The sequence below is a fragment of the Serinus canaria genome, chromosome 13, assembly GCF_022539315.1.
Source record: "Serinus canaria isolate serCan28SL12 chromosome 13, serCan2020, whole genome shotgun sequence".
Lineage (NCBI taxonomy): Eukaryota > Metazoa > Chordata > Aves > Passeriformes > Fringillidae > Serinus > Serinus canaria.
Window position 1 is genome coordinate 14,782,796 of NC_066327.1, and position 14,070 is coordinate 14,796,865.

The following is a 14,070-nucleotide window of genomic DNA, read 5'->3' on the forward strand; positions in this document are numbered from 1 at the left end:
GGCTCTGGCCTAGTCCTGGAACGGTGCTGGCAGTAGGCTCGACTCTGCCTGGCACTGCCAGCATTGTGCTGGGGCGGAGGGAGGCCACAACACAGCCGGTGCCACCCGGGAGCGCTGCACTGGATTCACACACGCTGCAGCTCTTGAAGGCATCAGAGCAGTTGTTAATTGTTCCTGATGCCACTAATGAAATTATTGCTGCACGACGCTGGGAGCCACTGCCTGGCCCCTGCTGCTGGGGACAGGTCTGCTTGGCACAGCTGCCACAGGCTTTGGCTGCCACAGGGTTTGGGGAGCACCCTGGGCACCCCGGTACAGCCTCAGCCCCCTTTGACCTTTGCCCCTTGCCCACATTGCAATTGCTCGCTGGTAATGGCAACACTGCTTGTGGGCACCTTGGCAGGGTGCAGGGAGGGGACTGAGAGGGAAGAGGTGACATCCTGCATCTGCATCCCGTGGGAGAGGCCAGTGTGGCTGAGCATGGGGTACCTTGAGGACAGAGTGCCATGTGTGGCAGAAAAGTGGGGTCCCACAGGTGACCCACGCTGCCGCAAAGATCGTGGTCCCTCTTCTGTGACATTTCCTGTGGGATGCCAGGCTGGGCTGGGGAGCATCCCTGGGCATCACCAGGTGGTGCAGCAGGGGCTTGGGGTATAGTGGGGTGTGGAGGGGAGATGAAAAGTGTAGCGGGTGTGAGCTGTCCCGAGGGGTGCAGAGCCCGCGGGCGTCCCGGAGAGGGGAGTGACGCCGTGCCGAGGGATGCGCCGTGCCCGGGGGGGATGCATGCCGGGGGAGCCGCGCTGCTCTGCGCTGGGGAACGGTGCGGACCCCCCGTGCCGGCTCGGGTGTGTGCAGAGGCGGGGGGTGCAGTGCCAGCGGGGGGAGCGTTGCCGGCGTTGCGGGCGGGGGGCGGCGGCGGGGGCGCGCCCAGCTGTTGCGCCGTCCCTTCCGCGGGCGGGTCCGCGCTCCCGCCCCGCATTGGCGGCGCCCGGGCGGAGAGGAGCGGCGCGGCGGCGGGCGGCAGCCGCGGCGGGGCCGGTGGCGGTGGCGGGGGCGCCATGGCCCGCTGAGGGCGGCGCGGAGCGCGGCCCGCCCTGCTCCCTCGCCCCGCAGCGCTCCGCGGGGCGCGCCATGGGTGCGCGGCCGCCCCGCCGCCGGGCCCCCCCCGCCGCCGCCGCCGCCGCTGCCGCCGCCGCGCCGGGGCCGCTCGGTGCCCTGCTCGCCGCTGCCCTGCTCGCCGCCGCCGGTGAGTCACCGCCGCCTCCCGCGGGCACCGTGCTCTGGGCGGGAGGGGGGGGACCGGCGGCGCGGCGGGGACCCGGCAGCGGGACTGGGCGCCGGGCAAGGTCACCCGGGGAGCGGCCGCGGGTGGGCGTCCAGCGGGACGCCGGTGCCCTCCCGGGGTCGGGGACCGTTCGTTCGCCGTGCGGGATGCCCGCTGGCTCTGGGAGGTTCGGGTGCTGGTGGGGCGCCCTCCCGAAACGGGGATGTGTCTCCTGCCCCACGGCAGGCACTGCCGCCCCCCGCCCCTCGCCCAAGCGTGGCCGCACACGCGTGTCCCGCCGGCACTGCCCCGGACGCTGTCCGCACATGGGGGGCTGGCGCTCCCCGCCACGGCTCCGCTCCTCCGGGGCCCTGCCAGCGCCGGGCAGCGGTGTCCGCAGCGCACCTGCCCCACGCGTGGTGTCCCTGCCCAAGGCACAGCATCCCTGCCGCTGGCACAGTGCTCCTGCCGCTGCCGTCACTTGGCCGGGACACGGGGGACCGCGGTGACGGGATAGCCCGGAGGGTGCTGTCACGCCGCGGGGGTGCGCGTGGGTGGTCGTGCGGGGAGCATGCGGGACTGTATCGTTGGTGCTGCAGACGCGGACGGTCCGGAGCACGGCCGCCTCCGGCAATGCCCCCCAGGGCACGACCCGGCAGGAACGGGACCGGCCGCGTGGACCCCCGGGGCTTTGTCGCTCTGGCGGCCGGTCCGTGGGGTCGGCGGCCGAGAGTACGGTGGGTGCCCGGGGCTGGCGGCCGCTGGCAGGTGTCACGGCAGACGGGAAGTGGCGGCTGCAGACAAAGGACCAGGCTGGGGGCGGGGAGCTGCGCGAGGCTGGACGTGAGCTCTGCGGGGGGCCCGTGGGGGGGACGGGACACCCCCTCTGCGCCCGAGGGTCCCGGCCCCCTGACCCTCCACCCGCCAGCAGAGGTGTCCCCTAGCGTGGTTTCAGTGCGTTGGCGGGCACGGCAGACGCCCAGAGGGGCTGCAGCCCCAGTGCTCCCCGCAACCGTCTGGGCATCCCCAGGGACACCGCGTTCCCAGCGTGGCCCCGTCTGCAGGGGGACGCTGCAGAGGCGGCGCGGTGGGTGGGCACCTCTTAAGTGCAGGAGACTCTATATGGAGGGTGCTGTGTGTACCCAACCCCAGCTGGGCATGGATCACGGCTGTCCCCACAGCACCCGTGGGAACTGTGAGGATGGAAGGAGATGGGGGGCAGAAGGGCAGGGGGTGCACCAGAGCACTTCATGCACGCCCTGTGACAGGAGGTGTGAGGAGCCCGGAGGTGCCAGCCCCGGCTCGGGGAATGTGGTGTGGTGCTGGTCCCCATCTCTCACTTGGCAGGCAGCTCACAGCCGGCCGCAGCACGACTGAGCCCAGTCACCTGCACAGCCACTGCTTGGCACAAACGGGGCAGACTGGGCCTCTGCTCCAGCCTGGCAAGGCATGGCACAGCATGGCATGGCACAGCTCCCCTCACCAGGCTCGTCAAGCCACAGGCTGGGGACAGCGAACCCAGGTGTCCAGGCAAAAGGCCCCTGCCTGCTGGTGGAGCAGTGTCCCTGGTTGTGAGTTGCCCATCCGCTGGAGCCCGCATGGGAAGGGTGAGAACAGCAGTGAGGACTGGGGGTCACGCATGGGAAGCAGTGAGGGGCGAGCTCCCAAGGTGGGGGGCTGCCCTGCTTGGCTGCTGCACCGGCAGGTGGGCAAGGGCGGGAGGCAGGGTCCTTCCCAAGAGCTGCCCCTGGCCCAGTTGTGCCATGGGGCCTTCCCCTTGGCATCACTGCAGCCAGTGCCAGGCCCTGTCACATCTCCTGCCCCAGCCCCACAGTGGCTCCTGCTCCAGCTCTGGCCAGAGCCACACTCTGCACTAACTGTGCACAAGCCACGTTGTGCTGCTGACTTCCCCCAAGCTCCAGCAGACAGCCCCCAACCACTGCACTCCACAGCCTGATGCCCCAGAGCGTGGCACCCCAGGTCGTTGCATCATACAGCACCCTACAACCTGTGCCTGGCTGGGCACTGGTGCCTCCGTGGGGTGGGCAAGGCTGGAGTGTGCCAAGCACCGGGAAGCTGCCATGCACCGGGAAGCTGCCATGCACCGGGAAGCTGCCGGGCACCGGGAAGCTGCCGTGCCGTGCCGGCTGTCAGCACGAGCACGCGGCAGACGCAGCCTGCCCAGGGCTGTTTGTTCTGGCTCGGTGCCACGCGGGGCTGGCACTACATCAAAGCGTGCAGAGCCTGGCAGGTGCTTGCGGGAGGGAACTGGGATGCTGACGGTGCCACCAGGGGCTGGGCACCCCCAGAGTTACTGCAGGCCACCGGGTGGCCAGCAGTACACGAGACCACCCGGTTACTGATGCTGGTGCCCAAGGTATGTTGGCATGGGGATTGAGTGCTGTGCATGTCCCACTGTCCCCCCTTCCCTGTGCCCAGGGGTCCACCCTCCGTGCCAGCACTGCTTTGTCTGTCAGCACAATCGCTGGTCCACGGATTGGATGTCTGCTCATGGGAAGGCTGAGGTCGGCGGGCTCCAGACTGGGCACACTGGGACCCTGTCCTCATCCAGTCAGTCCCCGCTGCCCAGTTACCCCTTGGCTCTGCCTTCTGCCTGCTCTTTGGGTGCTGTTCCCAGTGGGGTGTCAGGCAGATTGCTCCCCATGGGCCCCCAGACCCTGCCCTTCCGGGGCTCCTGCAGGATGGAGTTTTCAGGTCCCAGATCTCTCAGACAGCCCTTGCTGCCATGGCGTTGTGAGGTGCCAGGACTGCCATCACCACTGAGTGACACTCGTGGGTGAGAGGGAAGAGACTGTGGGGCTGGACGCTGGCACCTGGGACTGTTGTCCCCTCCTGTTCCAGTGGGGTGCAGGACTGAGGGTGACCTTGACACTCCTCCTGGTGGGGCCAGGGCTTGGCCAGAGTTTTTGCTTCCCACTGTCAGTGAAAGGAGAGCCAGGAAACTCACTCGGCTTCTCAGGATCGAGACCCCAGAGACAGTTCCTGCACAGTGCACTGGGCCAGCCTTGTGTCCTCCACCTTCCCAGTGCTCGACTGGGCTGGGGGACCCCCTCATCCTGCACTGAGCACGGGACCCCTTCCCCATGCCGTGCTGCTGAGAGGGACTGGCAGGTCTTGGCACGAGTCCTGCTGGCACAGAGGATATGGGGTCTGTGGGGTTCTTCAGCTACCCAGAGCTGATCGGGAACATGTCCCCTCTCAGGCTCTGTGTGTGCCTGGGGAAGAATGCCCAGCGCTGGATGCCGGGGCTGGTAGCCCTCAATCAGGCAGAGGTGGTCCCTGGGGAGGGGCTGCCACCTCCAGCAGTCTTTGGTGGCACTGGGGCACCATTGTCCTCAGACCGCGGGCATGGTGCAGCGGGGGTCATGTGCGGGCACAGCCAGGGCGTGCAGCTCTGGGTGGGCGCTGAGAGCCCTGCCCGCCCTGGCACATGCTAATTGCATGTAATGGGGAGAGCAGTATCAGCTCAAATCCGTAATTAGGCAGCTCCATTGTCATGCAAACCCGCCTAATTCATTCACAACCAGCACTCGCTTCATCAGCGCCCAGACGCTGCCAGGCACTCCCCGGGAGACAGGCACCTCCACCCAGCCTCCCCCGTGCCCTAGGGCTGGCACACGTGGGCCACACGCCTGAGGGGCCCGGACAATGGCCAGCTCATAGGGACACGTCAGAAAATTGGGGACACGGTCCAGGGGAGGGGAGGGGGCACCCCCAGGGACACGGTGCCCATTGGAGCATGGAGGTAGCCTTGGCATTGTGTGCCCGTAGTCGCATCATCCCCAGTGCTCAGCACGCGCCAGGCTGGCCAGGAGCCAGGTCCTGCTGCCCAGCATTGGCATCCGACCCTGCTGGCTCTCTGCCCAGCCGGGGCTGGCACCGGCACCCGCCTGGCATTGCTGTGGGACTGTGTGGGGTGGAGGGGTAGGTGCAAGGGAAGGGTTTGGCAATGTCCTGATGCCCCAGGTGAGGGTCAGAGCAGCTGGGCAGTGCTGTGGCCCACGTCTGGAGGGTCTCCCAGAGACAACACCAGCTGATCGTGCCTCAGAGTCAGCCTCTCCCAGCAGGATGGTACCCAGCTCAAAGCCTCAGACGAGCTTTTTGATTGTGGTGAGTTGTGCCAGTTCCCTTCTCTGCACCCTGCAGAGAGCAAAGTGCCAGCGACAGGGACCCCTGCGTGCAGGGTTGGCACCCCCAGGCTCCCCTGGGAACAGCTGGGCACCCTCTACCCTCCCCCTGATGCCCACCCTTCCCTCGTTAAGGCCGGAGCAATCAACAGCAATTATGGCTTTAATTACCTGATGCTGGGGTGAAGGCTGAGCGCCAGCAAAGTGTGAGGAAATCTTTCATGTTAATGGTGTGCGAGGCCTGGCACCACTCGATGGATGGGGCACCAGCTGGGAGCAAATCTGCCGGCTGCAAAGCCCACGGGGATCTGCGGAGGTCCACAGAGTGGCACAGTGGTGGAGGCAGGTGCTGGCATTGAGGTCCCCAGAGTGGCAGCAGCAGGCAGGGGAGCATGCAGGGGGTGGGGGCACAGGGAGGATGGGGTGGGATGCCCCATCGGGGATGGCTCATGTGGTGGGCAGCAGTGTTCAGACAGAGCCGTGCCGTTGTCCTACTGCAGGCAGCCACCTGCTCCCTCCCAGGGGTAGCTGTGCCCCGTGGGCTCCCAGTGGCCGTGCCGGGGCTGGCGCTGCCGCAGCCTCTCCTCACCAAGAGCACGCTGACCTTCTCAGTGTCTCCCCGCGGCAGGCACGGAGGCACCCACAAGGCTGCTCCCGGTACCGCTGGGGACTTAGGCGCCGTCACCCAGGCAGGGTCAGCCCCTTGACGACCAGAGGGTACTGGGGCACCCATGGGAGCTTGGTGTGTCCTATCAGTGCCCCCCCCACCCCCAAAATAGGCAGTGCAGTGTCCCACGGTCTCTCCTTGACCAGTAACACCAGTACACCTTGTGTTTCTGCTGCTGGGGAGCCCAGGTGCTATGGTGAGAGGCTGTGTGACCACCTGGGGTGGCAGGAAACAGGGGGAGCTTTGTACATGGAGAGCAGGAGCAGCTGGGGGTCTTACAGTGCTGTGACAAAGGCAGGGGTGTGTGCCCAGAGCTCACAGCGGGGTGTCCCCATCCCTTCTGCACCCTGAGCTGGCTGCCACACACTTGTTCCCCAGCCCACCACCCTTCCCCTCCATCAGGCACCACTCGTTAGCCCACGTGTCAGGGGGATAATTGATATTAAAGCCCTGCTTAATGCACCGACCTTCCAGGCTGAGATTTGTCGGCGCTGGAGCAAACTGTGCTCCCAGTCACTCCTTTGGCTGCAGGGAGAACGGCCGAGGCTGTGCCCTGCCACGGTAAGGGAGGGGCGAGGGGCGTGTGGAACCCAGGGCCCCCCCCCACCCCGTCCGCTTGTTCGCCGCCGTCCCCGCCGAAGTTCCCCGGTTCCCTTTGCCAAGGTGACATAAGCATCTCGCCTGTTTCCATGACAACGCAGCGGCAGGTGAGCGCGAGGCGGATGCGGGAGCCGGCACGCGCCACGTGGGGGGCCGCTGCCCACGGAGCACCCACGCTGCGCCCGCACCCACAGGCTGGGGGTGCCACACTCTGGGGGGACCCCCAGGACACGGTGGGGGGGCCGCAGTGCATGGAGGTGGCTGCAGAGAGCAGGGCAGCGGTGGGGTGCAGGGAGCCTGTGCTGGGCGAGTGTCTGTGCTGTGGGAGATGCCCACGCTGTGAAGAAAGGCTGTGGCGTGGAGGGGTTCACAGGACAGGGGGGCCCACAGGGCATGGAGGGGGCCGAAGGGCACGGGGATGTGAGGTGCCCACAGAGTGTGTGATATGCATCCACAGTGCATGAGATCCCCGAGGTGTTTGGCATAACTGTGATGCGTGGGGTGGCCATGGTCCATTGGATGGTCACAGGGTGCGTGGGGTGCTCGTAGTGCGTGCAGAGCCTACGGTGTGTAGGGTAACCGTCATTAAGGGGGGTGTCTGGTGCATGGGGCACTCAGATCATAGCTCCCCTGCTCCCTCACAAGGCTTCAGGCCGGCTCCAGCCTCCTGGCTTGCCACATGGCTCCATCCATGCCCACACCACAGCACAGAGCCTCACCAGTGCCTGGCACAGTGCTCAGCAGCCAGACATCAGGGCTGGGCAGCACCCTAGCTCTGCTGCTCACTGCATATCCCCAGCTCTGTTTGCTGTCCGTGCTCTCCCCACCCCGCCCGCAATGCACCCAACACCCCGCTTGGGTGGGCAGCTGCGTGGGCTCCATACCCATCCTGCCTCCTCCACGCCTTGCTGCTGGTCCCAGGCTCCCTGCGCCCCTCCACTCAGCCGTGATGGATAGACACGCAGCTCGGCAATCGCTGTACTCATTTCACGTGTGATTAAAAAGCTGGTCCCGCAGCACAGTTCACCCGGCGCGTCTGCCACAGCCGCCCGGGCGGGAGGCAGCCGCGATGCTGTGCAGCAGCAAACATGGCATTTCATAAATAAATTGGGTTTATTTACCCAGAGCCCACATGCCAGCACGGATAGTGCAGTGTGGGCACCCGGGGCGCCCGAGCAGCAGGCACAGCGGTGGGACCCGCGGGTGATGCGGCGGGCTGTGCCGCAGCCAGCACGGGGACAGCACCGCGCCGGGGACCGCAGCGCCTGTCCGTGCCGTGACCCCCGGGCCGGCCCCAGGCTGCGGCTGGGGGGGTCGTTAAACCAGTGAAATATGAAATGCCTGTATATCCCCGACAGGAGTTTTAATTAAATTAATTGCCAGTGACATTGTAAAAGTGCTGATGGGGTAATAACCGGCGCGTTATGGTCGCCGTTTATCTTCCCCGCGTAAATTAGCTGCCGCACCTTGCCCGTCCCGGCGGGCATCGCGGCGGGCTCGTCGGCGCCCACTCCCTGGCTGCGAGGGGCCTGAGCCAGCTGGGGAGAGCGGCAGGGCCTGGAGCCTCCCTGGGGGACTCAGGCAGGGCCCAAGGGACCCCCATATCGCTCGCGTTCCCGTCACGCAGGCGGCGGTGCCGGGCGGGAGCCAGCCGTGGTGGGCACAGGCAGTAGGGTCCCACGGGCACATGGGGAGTGGCTGGTGGTTGCCAAACGAAGGTACTTAATTACTGCGCATTCCATCCCATTTAATTGCTTATTAAATCCTAACCAGCCAATTAGCAGCAGCAATTACAGCTTCATTCAGTGACACAATCGCTATTTTATCGTTTGTTAATCAAATGCTTATTTAGGGCCCTGGTTTATTAACTCTTTCCACAGCAGGCACCGGCGGGGTGGGGGGAGAAGAGACACCTGGCCTTGTCTGGGCTGGGGGATGTAGATGTCTTAGGACTGTGCCATGGGTCATGTCCCCAGCTCTGCTGTCCCCATGAGGGCAAGTGTGTCCAGCACTGAGCCATCCTCACCACTCTGGGGACAGCCAGCCCCCACGTGCCATGTAAGTGTGTCAATGGCACAGGATAGGACACACTGCTGTGCCACTCTGCAGTGTCACCACTCCTTGTCCAGAATCCCTGTGCCACTCTGGGGTGCAGCAGGGCAGAATGCAGCCCCTGGTCAGTGCCTCACAGCATGCTGGGGAAGGGGGTGGCAGGCGCCCCGGAGGCGTGAGCAATGGCCCTTGTTGGTCACACTACATTTCCTTTTCATTAGTGCTAAGTGAGGACATGAGGGATCGGCAAGGGTTCAGTGGGCACAGCCACTGCGTGGCTGCTTTCCCTGATGGATGGCAGGGTGGGACAGGGCTGCCGCACTGCTGCTGGAAGGGACAGTGGGGAGGCACAGGGCCACTGGCACGTGGCTGTGCCAGCATGGGTGATGTCCCAGCCAGGGCACATGGAGGTGGCCGAGCCCCATCTCCCCACAGGTGCTCAGCAAAGCGCAACCGTGGCCAACCCGGCACCTGGCGCATCCTCGGACCTGCTGCCACACTTCCAGCTGGAGCCGGAGGATGTCTACATCGTGAAGAACAAAGCAGTGAGCCTGGCCTGCCGTGCCACCCCTGCCACGCAGATCTACTTCAAGTGCAATGGCGAGTGGGTGCACCAAGGTGACCACGTTACACAGCACAGCACCGACCGCAGCACCGGTGAGCACGAGCAGGAGCGGCGGTGCCAGCCCCACTCCTGGGGGAGCCACATGTGCCACTCTTGGTGGGGCTTTCCTGGGGCTGAGGCATCAGGGACAGCTCCCAGCATGTCAGTGTGACATGCCACTGTCCGTTCCCAGGGCTGCCAGTGATGGAAGTGCGCATCGAGGTCACCCGTCAGCAAGTGGAGAAGATCTTTGGGCTGGAGGAGTACTGGTGCCAGTGCGTGGCCTGGAGCTCCTCCGGCACGACCAAGAGCCAGAAGGCCTTCGTGCGCATCGCCTGTGAGTGTCTGCAGGTGTCTGGACAGAGTGTAGGCACCGGCCCCAGCCCCCCATCTCACCCCTGTGTCTCCCCAGATCTGCGCAAGAACTTCGAGCAGGAGCCGACAGCCAGGGAGGTCTCCATTGAGCAGGGCATCGTGCTGCCATGCCGCCCTCCCGAGGGCATCCCCCCCGCCGAGGTGGGTCGCTGCAGCTGGGCAGGACAGGATGTGGCTGAGGATACCCCTCACCCAGGACGATGATGTGTGTGATCCCAGGAAGGCACCCAGTGATGTCCCTGTGTCCTACAGGTGGAGTGGCTGCGCAACGAGGAGCTGGTGGACCCAGAACTGGATGCCAACGTCTACGTGACGCCAGAGCACAGCCTGGTGCTGCGTCAGGCCCGCCTGGCCGACACCGCCAACTACACCTGTGTGGCTAAAAACATCGTGGCCCGTCGCCGCAGCGCCTCTGCTGCCATCACTGTCTATGGTATGGCCCCTCCACCCCAGTCCCCACCACACTGCCCTTGTGTCACTATCCCTGTCCTGTCCCTCCCTGTGTCCCCTTAGTGGCAGGGCACTGATGGCTCCCTCTCCACCCAGTGAACGGCGGCTGGTCAACGTGGACGCAGTGGTCAGGCTGCAGCACCAGCTGTGGACGGGGCTGGCAGAAGCGGAGCCGGACGTGCACCAACCCCACACCCCTCAATGGGGGTGCTTTCTGTGAGGGCCAAAACGTGCAGAAAACCGCCTGCACCACCCTCTGCCCAGGTACCTGCCCTTCTCGGGGCATCGCCACCGCCCCGTCGTGCCGATGCTGCACTCCCCACTGCGCCCATTGCAGTCCCTGTCCCCACCAGATGTCTTGTCCTCCAATTCCCCTATGTGTCCGTCTCTGCCGGCCCTGGGGCAGGGAAGGGGGGTGGCAGCAGGGCACTGACCCCAAGCTGTGCCTGCAGTGGACGGTGCCTGGTCAGAGTGGAGCAAATGGTCAGAGTGTGGGGCCGAATGCACCCACTGGCGCAGCCGCGAGTGCTCGGAGCCAGCGCCGCGCAACGGAGGCCGGGATTGTCATGGCCCCGAGCTGGACACCCGTAACTGCACCTCTGAGCTCTGCACCCATGGTGAGCACAGTGGGGATGGCAGGGTTATCCCCTGGGAGAGGGGACTGGGGGGTGACCATGTGTTCTGATACCCTGCCCCATACAGCTGCCCCTGGCGCAGAGGATGTAGCACTGTACGTGGGGCTGGTGGCCGTGGCCGTGTGCCTGGTGCTGCTGCTGCTGGTGGGGGTGCTGGTGTACTGCCGCAAGAAGGGGGGCCTGGACGCTGATGTGGCCGATTCCTCCATCCTCACCGCCGGCTTCCAGCCTGTCAGCATCAAACCCAGCAAGGCTGGTGAGTGAGTGTTGCAGGGACAGCGCACCCACACTGAGACAGGGTGTTCCAAGTGGCCATACCTGCCAGGGGATCTCTGTGCAGGGGCTGTCTGCTTCAGGGCATCCCCTACAGGTGGGGGTCTGTGCCTTGTGGGGTCCCTGGTCTTGAGTTGATTCTTTGCCTTATGGGAACCCTGACCTAGGTACAGGAACTCTGCATCTTAGAGTCCCTGACTGTGGGGTCAGTGCTCTATGCCACATAGGGTCAGATCCCCAGGAGTCGTGGCTGTGCCCTATGGGGCAGGGACTGTGTGCCCCATGCCCTCTCGAGCTGACTCTGCCTGTATACCATTGCTGGGAACCCCTTGTTTCTGCCTTGCCCTCGCACCACAGTCGCTTGCTCTGTGCTGCAGACAACCCCAGCCTGCTCACCATCCAGCCAGACCTCAGCACCACCACCATGACCTACCAGGGCTCACTCTGCCCACGCCAGGATGGCCCTGCCAAGCTCCAGCTGCCCAATGGGCACCTGCTGAGCCCACTGGGTGCTGGACGGCACACGCTGCACCACAGCTCACCCGCCGCCGAGGGTGCTGACTTCGTGGCCCGGCTCTCCACACAGAGCTACTTCCGCTCCCTGCCCCGCGGCACCAACAACATGGCCTATGGCACCTTCAACTTCCTGGGGGGCCGGCTCATGATCCCCAACACAGGTACAGCAGAGTGGGGATTCCAGAGCACTGCCCAGGCCAGGCAGGGTCCTCACGGGGCTCACCCCCTGTCTGCACCCCCATTCCCACCCAGGGATCAGCCTGCTCATCCCACCTGATGCCATCCCACGGGGGAAGATCTATGAGGTCTACCTGACCCTGCACAAGCAGGAGGAGGTGAGGTAGGTGCTGGGGCTGCTGGGGCACGGGGCTGTTGGAGGGGGTTCTGTCCTCACTCAGCTGCCCCCATTGCTGCCCCAGGCTGCCCCTGGCTGGCTGCCAGACACTGCTGAGCCCCATCGTCAGCTGTGGCCCCCCCGGGGTCCTCCTCACCCGCCCCGCCATCCTGGCCATGGGGCACTGCGTGGAAGCCAGTGCTGAGAACTGGAGCATCCGGCTGAAGAAGCAGTCATGCGAGGGAACATGGGAGGTGAGCAGGGGCGAGGGGTTTCAGGGATGGAGGAGGGACAGCCACGGCTGAGGTGCATCTCTGCCTGGTAGGACGTGCTGCAGCTGGGTGCTGAGCCGTGCACAGAGCTGTACTACTGCCAGCTGGAAGCGCAGGCTTGCTACGTGTTCACGGAGCAGCTGGGGCGCTTTGCCCTGGTTGGGGAGTCCCTCAGCATGGCGGCCTCCAAGCGCCTCAAGCTGGTCCTGTTCGCGCCAGCCGCCTGCCCCTCGCTCGAGTACAACATCCGTGTCTACTGTCTCAGTGACACCCAGGACGTCCTCAAGGTACTGGGGTCCCCAACCTGCCTGTCCCAGCTTGGAGCGAGAGCTGCGCTCCTGGTGTGCAGCATCTCCTGCCTGACTGCTGCTTGTGCTGGCAGGAGGTGATCCAGCTGGAGAAGCAGCTGGGAGGGCAGCTGATTGGAGCCCCCCGGGTGCTGCACTTCAAGGACAGCTACCACAACCTGCGCCTCTCCATCCACGATATGCCCAGCTCCCTCTGGAAGAGCAAGCTCCTTGCCAGCTACCAGGTGAGGAGTCTGGCCAGTGTGTGGGGATGGGGATAGAGGTGTTGGGAGGTGTCCCTGCCACTCTGACACCCCCCAGCTCTGTCACCCCACTGCAGGAGATCCCCTTCTACCACATCTGGAGTGGGCTGCAGCCCTTCCTGCACTGCACCTTCACCCTGGAGCGCCTGAGCACCAGCACCTGTGAGCTGGCCTGCAAGATCTGGGTCTGGCAGGTGGAGGGAGATGGGCAGAGCTTCACCGTCAACTTCAACATTGCCAAGGTGAGGGCAGAACTGGCCACTCCTTGAGGTGGCCATAGGATTGCCTCACATCCCCTTCCCTCCCTGCTCATGCTCTCCCCTAGGACACAAGGTTTTCAGACTGGCTGGTCCCTGACGAGGTGGGCACCCCAGCTCTGGTGGGCCCCAGTGCCTTCAAGATCCCCTTCCTCATCCGCCAAAAGATCATCAGCAGCCTGGACCCACCGGGCACACGGGGAGCCGACTGGAGGACACTGGCACAAAAGCTCAATCTTGACAGGTAATGCAGACTGAGGACAGTGCTGGGGATGGGGTGGTATGCTGGATGGGGCCAGGGGTTCTGGCCTCATCATGCACCTATGGATGGATGCTGGAATGCTGTGGCATTCCAGGAGAGGGCTGCTGAACAAGGTGAGGCTAGTACGGGGCTGATAATGGGATGTGGAGCCATCCCTGTGCCCTGACATGGTCTCTCTGTCCCCTTCCAGCCATCTCAGCTTCTTCGCCTCGAAGGCCAGCCCCACAGCCATGATTCTCAACTTGTGGGAAGCACAGCACTTCCCCAATGGCAACCTCTCCCAGCTGGCTGCCGCCGTGGCTGAGGTCGGCAAGCAGGACGGTGCCCTGTTCTCGGAGGCTGAGTGCTGAGCATGGAGGGTCCCAGGGGACTACCACCATGGGGCTAAGGGGGGCCCTGGCTGGCCCACCAGGCTCCTACTGCCCCACAGCGCACGAGGAGGACTACCTGGCCCCCTTGGGAGGGCAGGATGCCCCTGCCCTATGGCAGTCAAGCCCCTCCAGCACTGTGGCAGCTGGACTCAGCCCAGCCCTGGGGGTCCCAGAGCCCCATGGTGGGGACTGGGGGGGCACGGGGTGTGCGTCGTGCGTGCGGTGCCGTCGTGGTGTCTGCGTGTGGGGCCAGGCGGCCCCAGGCCCCGTGCCGTGTTGTGTAAAGCCCGTTTTTTTAATTCTGTATTAAGTGCATTCAAGTATTTACACTTGGCCTTATGTACATAGTGGTGCCGCGGGCGGGGGGTCTGCCGGACGTGAATGTAAATAAATTCAATATATATTGCTACGTGGGGCTGTGCCCGGCCATGCGCTGCCCC

At 65.0% G+C, this 14,070-nt stretch overlaps 1 protein-coding gene across 2 annotated transcripts; it reads left to right on the forward strand.

Annotated features, from left to right (window-relative positions):
- The first annotated feature begins 1,131 nt into the window (after positions 1-1,131).
- On the forward strand, positions 1,132-14,055 carry UNC5A (unc-5 netrin receptor A). 2 transcript variants are annotated; one of them, XM_030229261.2, is made up of 16 exons: positions 1,132-1,246; positions 9,167-9,388; positions 9,529-9,672; positions 9,748-9,851; positions 9,963-10,143; positions 10,257-10,424; positions 10,613-10,777; positions 10,863-11,051; positions 11,446-11,745; positions 11,837-11,924; positions 12,004-12,172; positions 12,244-12,477; positions 12,573-12,722; positions 12,818-12,982; positions 13,066-13,241; positions 13,450-14,055. In XM_030229261.2, exons 1-16 carry the CDS (start codon positions 1,132-1,134, stop codon positions 13,607-13,609), a joined length of 2,730 nt encoding a protein of 909 aa, XP_030085121.1. In that variant the 3' UTR covers positions 13,610-14,055. The 2 variants fall into 2 exon arrangements, with proteins under 2 accessions (XP_030085121.1, XP_009089769.1); XM_009091521.4 differs by lacking the exon at positions 1,132-1,246 and having other exon boundaries at positions 8,929-9,388.
- Positions 14,056-14,070: the final 15 nt, after the last annotated feature.